The 15,076-nt window shown below is 41.8% G+C and overlaps 1 protein-coding gene across 2 annotated transcripts in view; it reads left to right on the top strand.

Annotated features, from left to right (window-relative positions):
- The first annotated feature begins 867 nt into the window (after positions 1-867).
- Positions 868-15,076, top strand: part of mlec (malectin) — a 64,023-nt gene continuing 49,814 nt past the window's right edge. Inside the window, exons 1-3 of one of the 2 annotated variants that reach the window (XM_068005659.1) lie at positions 1,243-1,330; positions 11,342-11,434; positions 14,064-14,242. In XM_068005659.1, the coding sequence (XP_067861760.1) occupies positions 14,078-14,242 (165 nt within the window). In that variant the 5' untranslated portion in view covers positions 1,243-1,330; positions 11,342-11,434; positions 14,064-14,077. Of the gene's footprint in view, positions 1,331-11,341; positions 11,435-14,063; positions 14,243-15,076 lie in introns of both variants that reach the window. The other variant, XM_068005658.1, reaches the window with a different exon arrangement.

The following is a 15,076-nucleotide window of genomic DNA, read 5'->3' as shown; positions in this document are numbered from 1 at the left end:
GGGGAATCAATTTGGAGTTTGAGATTAAGGAAACAAATCAGTTGGGTTGAGGAAGATAAATTAGAATAGAGATTAAAATCAAGAGCAATGATTCTTTGTCCAGATTCCAACAGCAGACATTAAGGGGGCCTAACCTCTATGACATTATTCTACACAGAACCGTCATTGGTTTGAGTGAAAGAAGTCGATCGGAGGCCACAACTGGCAACACCAATTTATTTTGATTTTAGAATGTAACCGATTAATTTGATACTTCAGACTATTTAAAATAAACACAGGCCTATTTGTTTGAAGAGGTTCGCAGCCTGTCGCACTTGTGCCGATAAGTCAATGCTGCCAGTACCTGCCGCCAGTGCGCACACCATCCAACTCCCGCCCTCCCGCGCGGGCCCGGCGTTCATTCATTCTCTCCCACTCCCACACTGCCCCGCGACAAGTGTGCGTTGGATCTCTCTGGTTGGTTAGTCGCGATCGACTCATTTTACGCAGAGGGGGGGATCGAAAATCATATTTTACAACATTAAGCACTGAATGCAATTTCGTATAACTATTCAAAAGAAAAAATACATACTACGTAAAAATCGAACGTGTTTTCTAATTAAGCTATCTTCAGCGAAAACAGTTCTGAGAAAAAACGTGCACAAAAATCATCCTCCTCCCCTCTCTGCACCAATTGAACCAGTTCACCTACTTCCGCATTCGGTTGGCATTTGCCAACTGACCAGGCTTGCGCTTACACGCAACCTAACTTGACTAGTTGAAGTCCCGCCCCCGGCGCGCCGATTGGCCGCTCCCCCGCAGTTAAAAAAGTCAAACAGCTCCCGCGCTCCACGTCCTATTGGTCGAACGCCTTGTCAATCAGTAACACGCTGAAAACGGCCGCTTCCATCAGGTTAGGTTGAGCCCTGCCTTTTTCCCTCAGCGCTCTCCAACCTGCAAAAAAAAAAGAACATTTTTTTCCCGGGGCCTTGCGGGTTTAGCAGGGAATAAATGTAAAAAGTGTTTTAAACTGCAAGTGGATTTTATTAGGGGCGGGTTTTTTTTTTGGATGGTGTAGGCCGTGCCGCGTAGACGGTTTGTGTGCAGTTTATTTTAAAAACACACAGTCCCGGAACCAGTGAGTGTGAAATGAGGAGAGGGGAGCCCTGCACTCGCAGCGCGCACTGCCTCTGGTTGCTAACGGCGGCCTTGGTGACGGCACGCTGCTGCTACGGCGCGAGCGGCCAGGGCGACAAGGTGATATGGGCGATCAACGCCGGCGGCGAGGCTCACACCGACGTCCACGGCATCCACTTCAAGCGAGACCCGTTGGAAGGCAAAATAGGCAGGGGTAAGCCATGGCGGGGAGGGGAGGGGAGGAGGGGCTGGGGAAGTACATGCGAACTGTGGTGGGGTTTGGTGGTGGGGGTGAAGAGAGGGCAAGTATTTGATTATATATAGAGGGGGATCGCAAATGTGTGTTTCATTCACTTTAATAATATGTGCTCAAAATACCGATGATTGCAAATCTAGCGTCTGGGGCGAAGCTGTGAACTTGCAAGAGAAAAAATGGGCCAAAAAAAAAAACTTTCCCCAAGTGCCCATTTGTGCTTGTCAAAGTGAGGGATGACAGTGTCGAGAGGAGGGGGAGGGCAACTTCCATTTGTACAGATGGGGGGGATTTTTATGGTCATAACTTTTTTTTCGCACTGACTGCTGGAGCACATGTGGGAATGGGTTGGATGTCTAAATGTAATGTTAATCAGGGCACATGGAGGTCCTGCCCCCCCCCTTTCCCTGTGATCAAGTAACCAAAAATTGATGATTTTTGTCTTTTACAAAATCCCTGGATGTCACATGATCGTACTCTTTTCATATTGAACGTGAGCACGTAATTCTCTTAGCAGCAGCTATAAAGGAAACTCCGTGTTGCATCTGACCTGATTGGGAGTACTGGGTGCTATAACAGGGTGCAGATGTGGGGGAAATGTCCCACAAGAGAAAAATGTGTAATGAGCTTTATTGCATATAACTGATAATGATTTATATGGATTGCTAACCATCACAGCTCATTGTTATATGTTTTAAATCAATTGTGGAAAATTCCTACAAGATAGCTGTTCTGTAGTGTGTCTTTCCCTTCACCTGTGAAGTGTGATACTACATGGATTGTACGCTAAATAGAGTGTAGGTAGGCAGGTGACTTACCCCCCCCCCCCCCAACACGTGTGGTATTTTCCCACCTGCCAATAAGCATTGTGCAAGAGGAGTGGATTAACTTGCCTTGGGATCTATTTGTCTTCCTCGTGTGAGGAATCGCACCTCCTCCACACAGCTGAGATCTGGAACTGGCAGTGTGGGGGAATGACGTGGAACTGGTAGTGTGGGGGAATGACATGAACTCACCACTCATTGCTTCACAGTGCATTAGTACACTAGCGTGTGTTTGTCTGATGGATTTGTATATATAACTACAAATCTTCAGAAAATTCCTGCTCGTTTGAGGTTGAACTGGGCTCTAATTGCATGAAATGGTCAGTACCAAAACATCTTTTGTACTGCACTAACTGATCTCAACTATGGTGTTGCTACAATTGGCCTTAGGGCCCCTTTGGGGGTGGGGAGCGAGTGGAGATGAGCCTGATACTGGTCACTATCATTGGTACAGCACAGGAGGAGGCCATTCAGCCCATCATGCCTTTGCTGGCTCTTTGACAGAGCTGTCCAATTAGTCCCATTCCCCTGCTCTTTCCCCATAAGCCCTGTAATTTTTTTCCCTTCAAGTATTTATCCAATTCACTTTTGAAAGTTACTATTGAATCTGCTTCCACCACCCTTTCAGTCAGTGCATTCCAGATCATTACAACTCACTATGTTTTTTAAAAAAAAGCTTCCCCACGTCACCTCTTGCTCTTTAGCCGATCACCTTAAATCTGTGACCTCTGAATACCGACCCGTCTGCTACTGAAAACAGTTTCTCCTTATTTACTCTGTCTAAACCGTTCATGATTTTGAACACCTCTTTCGAATCACCCCTTAACCTTTTCTGTTCTAAGGAGAACTTCTCCAGTCTCTCCACATAACTGAAGTCCCTCATCCCTGGCACCATTCTAGTAAATTCTATTCTTCTCCCTATCTAAGGCCTTGACATCCTTCCTAAAGTGTGGTGCCCATAATTGAACACAATACTCCTGCTGAGCCTAACCAGTGTTTTATAAAGCTATAGCATAACTTCCTTGCTTTTGTACTCTATGCCTCTATTCACTCACTCACCTGACGAAGGAGATAATCTCCAAAAGCTTGTGATTTTCAAATAAAACTGTTGGACTATAACCTGGTGTTGTAAGATTCCTTACATCTATTAATAAAGCCCAGGATCCCATAAGCTTTTTTAACAGCCTTCTCAACTTGTCCTGCTACCTTCAAAGATTTGTGGATGTGCACCCCCAGGTCTCGCTCTTCCTGCACCCTCTTTTAAAATTGTACCGTTTAGTTTATATTGCTTCTCTTCATTCTTCCTACCAAAATGCCTCACTTCACACTTCTCTGTGTTAAATTTCGTCTGCCTATTTCACCAGTCTGTCTATGTCTTCCTGAAGTCTGTTACTGTCTTCCACATTGTTCACTACATTTCTGAGTTTGGTGTCATCTGCAAATTTTGAAATTACACCCTCTATACCCAAGTCCAGGTCATTAATATATATCAAAAAGAGCAGTGGTCCTATACTAACCCCCAATACCGTGATCAATGATTGGAACGTATATGTGTCTTTGGGTATAATGGTGATAATGACGATACCGGATTCTTTACTCTTAGTCTGGTTCAGCAAAAACTGAAAGCGAATACACTTGAAAGTTTTAACACAATTTATTAGCTGCAGCTGACCCTATCTATAGAATTGATTTCAACTCTTGACAGAGTCTGGTCAATCTCATAGAACAGGCAATTTACACAGTCAAAGTTCACACAATTATACATTTTCAGAGTGGGGAGGGACATGAGTAGCAAGGGGTTAAAACCAATCATAAGCTGAGTCTGGGCAAGCCATACTAACTGACATAATGACCGACCACTCACAGGTGATACCTGTTTATACGTAGGTCACAGGAAAGGGAGTCTCACTTATCTCAGGCCTGGGATGTTTTTCGACCTTGTCCGAAATAAGGATCCATTCATTAGGTAGCTGCAAAACAACACTCCCTACACCTGCTTACCCCAGAATTCAGCTTATCATATCGTTTTGCTTGATTCATAATAAAGCATACATTTTCATACAAGAAATTAATAACATAAACGAATGATCAAGGATAAACTCATTTGAAAAGCTCATTGTTCTAATTCTAGCTAGCAAAATGGGCCACTTATATTAACCCTTGGTTTACCATACTGCCATTTTGTTATGGAGGCATCTTATTGAGCTACTGAAAGCTTACTACATATGCATTTCATTAGAGGGGCACCTCGTAGGTATTCTCAATAACAGGATCAGACTCAGTTCTGGTTGAGTAGCCTGCCAACATTCGCTGGCTAGGACAATATCTGAAGATTGGATGCTTGAGTGAGGCAGTCACACCTGTGGATCCATATCCAGTATGAGTTAGCACATTGTGGAGGAGAATTGGGGAAAAATACACTGCTTTGTTTTTGCCTCAATAGTATATTACAAACACTTGGCAAATTATGACATTGAGTAAATAAAATATGTGTTGTCAGATCAGGAAGAGGAAATGGCGTTCAAGCCTCTTCTGAACACATAAAGCAGATAACGTGTGTGTCAAACAAGACATCTGCTACTATAACACTTCTTTGGAAAGGTTAACATGAGGAAATTGCATAGAGGTGAGATTGTACTGTAAAGAGGGACTGTATTACAAGCCTCATTATTTGGATATTAACAGGGCATTACATTTGGTAACAGTATTTCTATGAAGAATTTTCTGTCACTTGTAATACACATCAAGAAAAACTCTGGAGTATAGGCATCTCCTCATCTCGTACTGCCTTTCTAAAGGGAAAATATGGGTAACTAATTAACAATTTGATCTGTTTTCAGAATCTTAAATGTGAGTTTTAAGGAGAGTAATTTCTGCAGAAAATGAAACTTTTTTTTAATTCATGAGGCAAGTGTTTGATCTGAGGCATATCCAAATAGAATATGTGTATGTGACATTAACTGACTGCTCTCTTTTTCCCTCTACTTTCCTACTCACTTTATTGGTGGTTGTTGATTATAGTGCTTCTGGCCAAGCACATGTCTGCTTAGCTTTAAGTTAACATGGTGATGGGAGATTTTCATTGAGGTTATGGAGCATGGTTCATTTTCGTTATGTTTGGGCTATCCTTCTTCTTCATAATATTTTTACAGACAGTTAGTTTAGAATGGCCCAAAATATTTGCCTCTAATGAAAAAATAATATTTTCTTTAAAAATATCAATGTGGACTAACATTACATGGGAACTGAACTCTGGTGCTCTCTAGACAAGCTCCTGATGGAAGTGTCCTTGATAAAATCATTCTGGAGTGTTGGAGCCATTCAAGGGATTACTGCTGTATATTGATAATGGGAGTCCACCTGTATCTGTTGCATTTTGTTGTTGTCTTGTTACAAAATTAATATATTTTTGTGAGAGGGTGGTTAGTTTGTGTCAGGGATGTTAGTGCTGGATAATGGAACATTTTTCCATTTCAGGTAACGAGTATCAGCATCAAGCACTCCTAGGTCAGATATGGTGCATCCAGCTGAAGAGTAAAGATCCATCTGCTCTGCTTAACCCCACAATCTCAAAAGCGTTCCACTTAGTGCACTAGTGCGACATTTTCCATTTACCTCACTGACCATCTCTGAATGAAATTGCTAATTAGGGCACTTTTGTGTTGAGGGCCCATGCCCATTATGAGCTGGGTTGAGACTAGCCTAATCTCATTTCACATTAGATCCTTGAGGGAGTGGGGGGGGCGCGGGCGGGGGGAACCACTGGCAGAGGAGGCTTTTATCCCATCATCGGCACTGGATTTGAACCTAAGTCCTAGAGATGCTGGGATAGTGTTACAACCCATTGCGCAACCCAGTATCCTTCACAGTATTTACATTTGGTCCAACACTTACAGGTAGATAGTATTTTCCATTTATATTTATATGAAGTCAGGAACTCGACTACATGTCAAGCCTGTCCAGTGACTATGATCAGAACTTTGGAAAAGTCCTGGGAATGGAAAAAATTATTAGATCTCCCTCATTATTGTACAATAAAGATATGAATTTTTTTCTCATTTTGCACAATAGGTACAGCTGTCGCTAAACAAAAGTAACTCTAAAGAGGATATACCAATTGGAATTTGTATGTACAGAGCTGTAGCTACTTGTGACCAGAACATTTAGCATTTTACTTTGTAAAATTCAGTCTTTTGCAAAACTGTTTTTTGGTATTGAAAAAACTGCATTGGGTAGACAATTCTCTGGTACACCAAAAGAGTTGAATAATGCTTGTCAATTGCATTAACAATCATTATGTATCATATAGTATCATATCATAATACAGGGTACGCTATTCTCCTATAAGATACAGTATAATTAATTACATGCCAGTTCAAATCCACATGGTTCAATTGCAGGAACCTACTGTCCATCAGTGAAAATAAAAGCCATTCCCACAAATTCAGCTATATATTTGTTATACATATAGTATCTTGGAAGCTCACCTAACGGTTCACGGATAATGGCACAGTGAACGCCATTCGGACTGGAAGGCCCAGATTCGATCCTTGCTCTGTGAGTTAGCTGATTTCAGCTGCAGCAGCAATTGACCCCAGAGCCCTTGGATTAGAAAGCGGAAAAATTAACCGGATTGCGGACACTGCTGGAAATGTGTGCGTGTTGACCGAAGACAGATTCGGGGTCTACTGTGATGCCTCCTTTGGGCAAATAACCTGTGACACTCACTGTCTGGGAAATACTGGCCACTTGGACGAGGTACCAAATATCACCTGCAGCCTATGGAACTGTACTGCGGTTAAGTGAATCCCTATCTCTTGAGGACATGACAAATTTACGGTTCAGGTGAAATTTATGCAACTAACTGCATCATCTGAATCCCAGGATGCGTTACTGCCTTGCAGTATTCAGCTCTGCCTCTTACAGATGGAAAGAAGAAAGATCAGGATTAGTGCAGTGTCTGGCAAGAACTGAACACATGACATGAGTTTCAATTTTCATATTGTCTTAACTTCTCAAAAAGGAATGTTTAATGTAATACATTGGATAAAGTTCTAGAAATAACAAGTAAAATGGTACCTGAACTGATGTTTTCACTAGGCTTTTTCTTTTAGCATGTGGATATTAATGCACTGTGGTTGGGAATAATACTTTAGCAAAACACTTCAATGTTGCATTAACATGCTTGCATAATCATTTTAATTCATCCCCTCAAATTGTTCCCACCACAATTGCTAACACCAGTGATAGACTGAAAATCACCAGTACCTAACCGATCTCCTGACAGATACACGCTGCTATGTGAAAATTTCATGCGCTCACCATTTCGTTTTACTGAAACCCTGCCGATGGCAATGCGTTTTATAAGAACATAAGAAATAGGAGTAGGCCACACGGCCCCTCGAGCCTACTCCTCCATTCAATAAGATCATGGCTGATCTTCTACCTCAACTCCACTTTCCTGCCCTATCCTCATAGCCCTTGATTCCCTTAGTATCCAAATATCCAGTCTTGAATATACTAAAGGACTGAGCATCCACAGCCCTCTGGGGTAGAGAATTCCAAAGATTCACAACCCTTTGAGTGAAGAAATTTTTCCTCATCTTGGCCCTAAATGGCCGACCCCTTTCTCAATTTGTAGCCCATAATTCTATCATCTGCTTCTTGTTAATTATTAGACGAGCATGGCAAGTCTTGTTCATTTTTGAATTGTCCGCACAGTTACACTGTGACTGAAAACATTCAAAATTTCTCGATTACACACCATTTTTTGTGTTTTGTAGACTTGTGTTCTAACTTTTTTTTAAAAAAGAGGTGTGAAAATTAGGCAATTACACTTCAGAAATCGCACACTGAAGCAAGACAGTGATTCGTAGCACCCATCAACTTTTTTTGTGCGTGGGTACGGAGGAGCGTTTTGAAATTGAGTCAACCTTGCCTAATTAATCTTACTGACATTCATTTTGGGATTCTGGCAGATCTTTCTTGTTCTTCAACTTGTAGTTGTCAGAACCTCAAATGCCAGAGACACTGATTGCTGTTTCTCATCCTACACTCTTGAAACATAACCCCCCTCACTTCCCCTTTACTTGGAAGATAACATAAGTTAAGACCTATTATGCTTCTGTACATATCTTTAAATCCATATAGTCAACATTAGAACAAAAAAAAATGCTTGTGGGTGTTATGCAGCGCAACCTCTATGTCTGAAACAGGAACAACCCCAGTAATGCGTCTGTCAAAACCTGCTCCACAAGTTTAAAAGTTAATTGGTCTGAATGGATTTAATTCTTTAACTGCTCCCTCCCTCCTCGCCTCATCGTAGCAAAAGATTCTTTCATCGCTGTGTTAACTTTTCAAAACAGTACTGGCTGCTCGGTTCTCAAATGATTAAGGTCCATTGCCGGACATTTGAGTGAATTCTACTTTCATAGAATCATAGAAGTTTACAACATGGAAACAGGCCCTTCGGCCCAACATGTCCATGTCGCCCAGTTTATGCCACTAAGCTCGTCCCAATTGCCTGCACTTGGCCCATTTCCCTCTATACCCATCTTACCCATGTAACTGTCCAAATGCTTTTTAAAAGACAAAATTGTACCCGCCTCTACTACTGCCTCTGGCAGCTCGTTCCAGACACTCACCACCCTTTGAGTGAAAAAATTGCCCCTCTGGACCCCCTTGTATCTCTCCCCTCTCACCTTAAATCTATGCCCCCTCGTTATAGACTCCCCTACCTTTGGGAAAAGATTTTGACTATCTACCTTATCTATGCCCCTCATTATTTTATAGACTTCTATAAGATCACCCCATAACCTCCTACTCTCCAGGGAAAAAAGTCTGTCTATCCAACCTCTCCCTATAAGTCAAACCATCAAGTCCCGGTAGCATCCTAGTAAATCTTTTCTGCACTCTTTCTAGTTTAATAATATCCTTTCCATAATAGGGTGACCAGAACTGTACACAGTATTTCAAGTGTGGCCTTACTAATGTCTTGTACAACTTCAACAAGTCATCCCAACTCCTGTATTCAATGTTCTGACCAATGAAACCAAGCATGCCGAATGCCTTCTTCACCACCCTATCCACCTGTGACTCCACTTTCAAGGAGCTATGAACCTGTACTCCTAGATCTCTTTGTTCTATAACTCTCCCCAACGCCCTACCATTAACGGAGTAGGTCCTGGCCTGATTCGATCTACCAAAATGCATCACCTCACATTTATCTAAATTAAACTCCATCTGCCATTCATCGGCCCACTGGCCCAATTTATCAAGATCCCGTTGCAATCCTAGATAACCTTCTTCACTGTCCACAATGCCACCAATCTTGGTGTCATCTGCAAACTTACTAACCATGCCTCCTAAATTCTCATCCAAATCATTAATATAAATAACAAATAACAGCGGACCCAGCACCGATCCCTGAGGCACACCGCTGGTCACAGGCCTCCAGTTTGAAAACCAACCCTCTACAACCACCCTCTGTCTTCTGTCGTCAATCCAATTGGCTACCTCACCTTGGATCCCGTGAGATTTAACCTTATGTAACAACCTACCATGCGGTACCTTGTCAAAGGCTTTGCTAAAGTCCATGTAGACCACGTCTACTGCACAGCCCTCATCTATCTTCTTGGTTACCCCTTCAAAAAACTCAATCAAATTCGTGAGACATGATTTTCCTCTCTCAAAACCATGCTGACTGTTCCTAATCAGTCCCTGCCTCTCCAAATGCCTGTAGATCCTGTCTCTCAGAATACCCTCCAACAACTTACCCACTACAGATGTCAGGCTCACCGGTCTGTAGTTCCCAGGCTTTTCCCTGCCGCCCTTCTTAAACAAAGGCACAACATTTGCTACCCTCCAATCCTCAGGCACCTCACCCGTAGCTGTCGATGATTCAAATATCTCTGCTAGGGGACCCGCAATTTCCTCCCTAACCTCCCATAACGTCCTGGGATACATTTCATCTGGTCCCGGAGATTTATCCACCTTGATGCGCATTAAGACTTCCAGCACCTCCCTCTCTGTAATATGTACACTCCTCAAGACATCACTATTTATTTCCCCAAGTTGCCTAACATCCATGCCTTTCTCAACCGTAAATACCGATGTGAAATATTCATTTAGGATCTCACCCATCTCTTGTGGTTCCGCACATAGATGACCTTGTACATCCTTAAGAGGCCCTACTCTCTCCCTAGTTACTCTTTTGCCCTTTATGTATTTGTAGAAGCTCTTTGGATTCTCCTTTGCCTTATCTGCCAAAGCAATCTCATGTCCCCTTTTTGCCCTCCTGATTTCTCTCTTAACTCTACTCCGGCTACTTTGTTCCAACATGAGATGTAGTCTTGAGATTTCAGCGCTTACATATTAGGGATAAATATACATAGCTATCTACTCAAAATATAAATATAAACACAAGTTAACCCTTTTTCTGTAAATAAGAACATAAATGAAAAGCAACTGTTCAGTTTTCTTCTCTGGTGCACATTTTTTTCTTTTCCCAGTTGTCGCCCTCACCTTTTCAAGCTGCTGACTCTTGCTGGAGTTCAGTTCTACCTGTAACTGTCTGGCATGTCACCCAAATTGGGCGTTCTTCATGCATGAGCCTAGACATTGAGTGTCAGCTGTTCCACTTTGGGGGGAGGGGGAGACCAAACCTATCTTCAGCTACCTCATACATGAACTTTAAGTGGGGCCACTGGATAGTACTCAGGAGCAGGGATCCCAGTGGACAAGCTCAGGCCAATTTTAGTGCCCTTGTCACTGCCTCAGCAGAAATCAGGGAACAAACCATGTACCTTCCTGTCTTAAATGGGTTAGTACCTCATTGTGTGTTGCATTCGACTATAAAACCGTTAGGGAGTTTCCACAAGTTGGCAATTTTATTTGTGAAAATCAAATTCCCTTTGCACACTAAGAAATCAATGAAGGATAAATTCGGCAATTGTGATGGTGTACTAGTTAGTTAATGGTTTAACGGGTTAACTCTGAAAGGTGTGCAGAAAGCATATTAAAATTTAATCGCTGCAGTAGAAGCTCTCTAGGGCTGCAATGAATATTTGGATGTTCAAATATTCATTTGTGTGCGGAAGTATTTCAATAACATTGCCTCTGAATGTTTTGTCTCTTGGCTTTGATCCAGACTCGGCTCCATATAAATTCTGTAGAGGATACACATCGGGGACCGGTGGTTTACCGAAAGTGGAGTGGCGCCGGTTGCACAGGCATAACTGAGGTATGGCGGCTGCAACACGAGTGGTTTATTTTCTGTAAACCACATTGTCCCCAGTGTGTATTCTGTTTGCAATATGTACAGTGCACGTTTATACAGCCAGTGAATGTTTATTTGGTGTTTGAACTTATATTGTGTACTGAAATGGATTTCAGCAAGCTTAGTTATTTTTCTTCTCTTCTATTCCTGAAGGCGCTGACTCATATTGGGGTATGGTTCCACGAGTGCTGGCTCTCCTCTGGGTACCTGAGCCAAGCGGCTATTATTCAAGTGCGAGCCCAGACAGCGAGGGGCAGATTCTCCCGTTCTGTGCCTGGGCCTGTTGGATCACCCGGGTGCGGCGTATCACGGCAGATCGATGGGGAGAGAATCGCGTACCCATGAGGGAGTCTGTTCAATTTAAATCCATTAACTTGAACAGTTTGAAAATTGGGTGTACTCCCTCTTGGGCACACAATCCTCCCCACCTGATGTTCCTCTATCTGCTCTGCCCAGGTGATCCAATACACCCAAGCACAGGGACAGGAAGATCTACCTCCGAGTGACTGACTCATCACAGATAACAAACACCTGAAATTGACCACCTGGACCCTTAAAGAAAAACATGCAATGTTAGAGTTTCTGCTAGTTTTGCACCTAGATTCCAGTGCAATTAGCTGAACCGGTGCAAAAGATCAGGGAATTTTAAACGTAAGTGAGTAACGCCCAAAACCATTTGCGTTTCTGTTTTCTGCAATCTTTTACGTTAATTTAAGATTCAATTTGCCCGGATCAAGCCCCACCCAAAAACAGCCCAGGTCGACATTGCGAGTTTCTGGCGATTGCGCTGATATGGGAAGGCTGTTCAAATTGTGCTCATTTTCTTAGGTGCACAGGTACCAGTAGGCATGCTTTAAAAGTTTTACATATCAAAAAATATTTAATTTACTAAGAATCTGACTAGTGTACACCAGTGAAACTAGTAAATGATTCAGTTTAGTTTGTTTTAAGTAATTTTCATTGATTTTAAATCAGGTTACTCACAGGTGGAGGACGACACTGATGAAAAATGCTTATTTTTTGTGATTAAATCCATTTTCAGCTGTATTAATAAAATTGCACCAGGTTACCACTCTTAAATACATCAATGAATATTAATGGAAAGAGAAAAATATAAAATTATTATGTTCTATTACGCTGCCCGATTATGCTGGTTCATGGAAGATTTTATGTTTGATTATGCAAATGAATGTTATCGGAAACTTGAACTGTAACCTAACCAGCACAATTTTGAGCGCAATTTCCCGATTGTGCCCAAAGCGGAAACACTCTCTGCAGTTTGCAGCATGTGATATTACAGTTCGTGTTGCACAGCAATCATAACACTAAGAAAATGCCTGAAAATAGCAACAGGCCAAATACAATTACTGTTAGCATAGTTCCATCAATAGTAACAATACAGATCTGGTGGCAGCTCTGTGGAACCATAAACCAGCACCATATACTACAAATGCATGTCATATAAAATGTTGACAATGGAGCTTGTCCTCCCTTGGTCTTCAATTGTAAATATTTGTTCGTGATAAAACCCTGTCTTTTGAAAAGCATGTTTATTACAGCTCATAACATTGAGAGAACTCAAAGGGCTGTTCTGGTGTTTCTCAAAGCATTACAACTTTAATGTTTTGACATTTACAACCCAGTTGCATCAAAATTGTAAATAGAGGAGGGTATTTGTCTTGCCCCGCCTCCTTCCCAATTTTGTAACTGCAGCATGGTATAGTCCTTCTGCCTTGTTTAATTTCCATACATTTTTCAGGGCTTCGGTTTCCTTTCTGTTTTTTAAAACACGATAATTTACGGCCAATTAGTGTAACAACTGCCCAAAATTCGACTCCGCTTTTGTTTTTGCGGAAGAAGTGAATGTAGTGTCAGCCGCGGCTCAGTGAGTAGCACTCTCGCTTCTTGAGTCAGAAGATTGTGGGTTCACGTCCCAGAGACCTGAGCACATAATCGATGCTGACACTTCAGTGCAGTACTGAGGGAGCTGTCGGGTGTCATCTTTCGGATAAGACATTAAACTGAGGCCCTGTCTACCCTCACAGGTGGACGTAAAAGGTCCCATGGCACCATTTTGAAGAAGAGCAGGGAAGTTGAGAGCATTTATCTCTCAACCAACATCACTAAAACAGATTATCTGGTCATTATCTCATTGTTGTTTGTTGGACCTTGCTCTGCACAAATTAGTTGCCGCGTTTCCTGCATTATTACAGTGACTACACTTCACAAAAGTACTTTTGTAAATATTTGTTCGTGATAAAACCCTGTCGAAAAGTACATTGGCTGTAAAGCACTTTGGGACATCCTAAGGTTGTGAAGGACGCTATATAAATGGAAGTTCTTTCTTTCACTACGCCTACTATTGGTCAGCTAATTGGACTGAGCTGGAGACTCTTGTAGATTTGCTTCTCAGTATTTTGTCTAATTAATGTAGTTAATTGGGTGCCATAAAGCTCAAGTTCACATCGGATGGAAGAGGAAATTGATACCTCAACCAGTTGGTTAGCAGGTTATAAGCTCAAAACCTTGTCAATAGTTTCCTGAACTTAATATAACTCTCTGCCTTTTCTTCTGTCTCTTTCTCTTTCTCAAGCATCGGACTATGGAATGAGGTTGCCTATTTTTCGATCAATGCCTGAAGATCAAATTTTGTATCAAACTGAACGCTACAACGAAGAAACGTTTGGATATGATGTTCCAATTAAAGAGGAAGGCGACTATGTATTGGTTCTGAAGTTTGCTGAAGTATATTTTGCCCAGTCTCAACAGAAGGTAGTTTTATTTTATTTCTTTCGGATGGAGAGAGGTTTTGGTGCTCTATTTACAGAAAGTGTAAAATTACTTTTAAGAAAAATGTATTTCAGTACTAAAGTGAATATCACATGTATTCTCTAGCAATTATTGCTTTGGTTCCCCCATCCCCACTCTTTCTCTCCTGAAGGAGCTGACTCATGATGATGTGTGGTTCCAGGGGCACCCTTTTGGTGCCTAACCCAAGTGACTGTTCTTAATGTGGGAACCAAGACCATGCACCATCAAATTATTCGACCATTGGTGGTTTCACAGCTAAGGTGGATTCTCACCGATCCTCACCCGCCGTCTACACACACCCATTTACTAGTAGGCATCAATGGACAATGATCGGAGCCGTAGCTGACTTTTTTTCTTCTGTCTTAGGCTAGATGCGCTGAGGCTAATTGTACCCCCCTTACCACCATCCTGGCTTGAGATCAACTAACTCAGCACAGACTAGCGTGCAAAGCTGGGACCTTGCTGGCTTGTATGCATCATTACAGTTGCTCCATTACCTAACACTAGGTTGTGCTTCAGTTTAAACAAGAAAGTGAATGCTAAAAATAGAAAAAACTTTTTCTTCCATATCTTGTATTCCTTTCTAATAGTACTTGGGATGGGGCTGTATTTTATATTTTCTCAAATTTCTTTGGCAATTAATTGTTGATGTAGTTTTTTTTTAATATTGGAAGATAATGTCTGCTTTCCCTTAAAATAAACAACCATTACTTTATTATCTCTCTTATAGAGACCTTATCTGTTGGACAGAGGTATTGTCCTGACTGCCATTTTATGCAATAAACACTTTGCCAT

Source organism: Heptranchias perlo, chromosome 25 (genome assembly GCF_035084215.1).
Source record: "Heptranchias perlo isolate sHepPer1 chromosome 25, sHepPer1.hap1, whole genome shotgun sequence".
NCBI lineage: Eukaryota > Metazoa > Chordata > Chondrichthyes > Hexanchiformes > Hexanchidae > Heptranchias > Heptranchias perlo.
The sequence above is the reverse complement of the archived record's forward strand: the minus strand, read 5'-3'. Positions and strand labels throughout refer to the sequence as shown.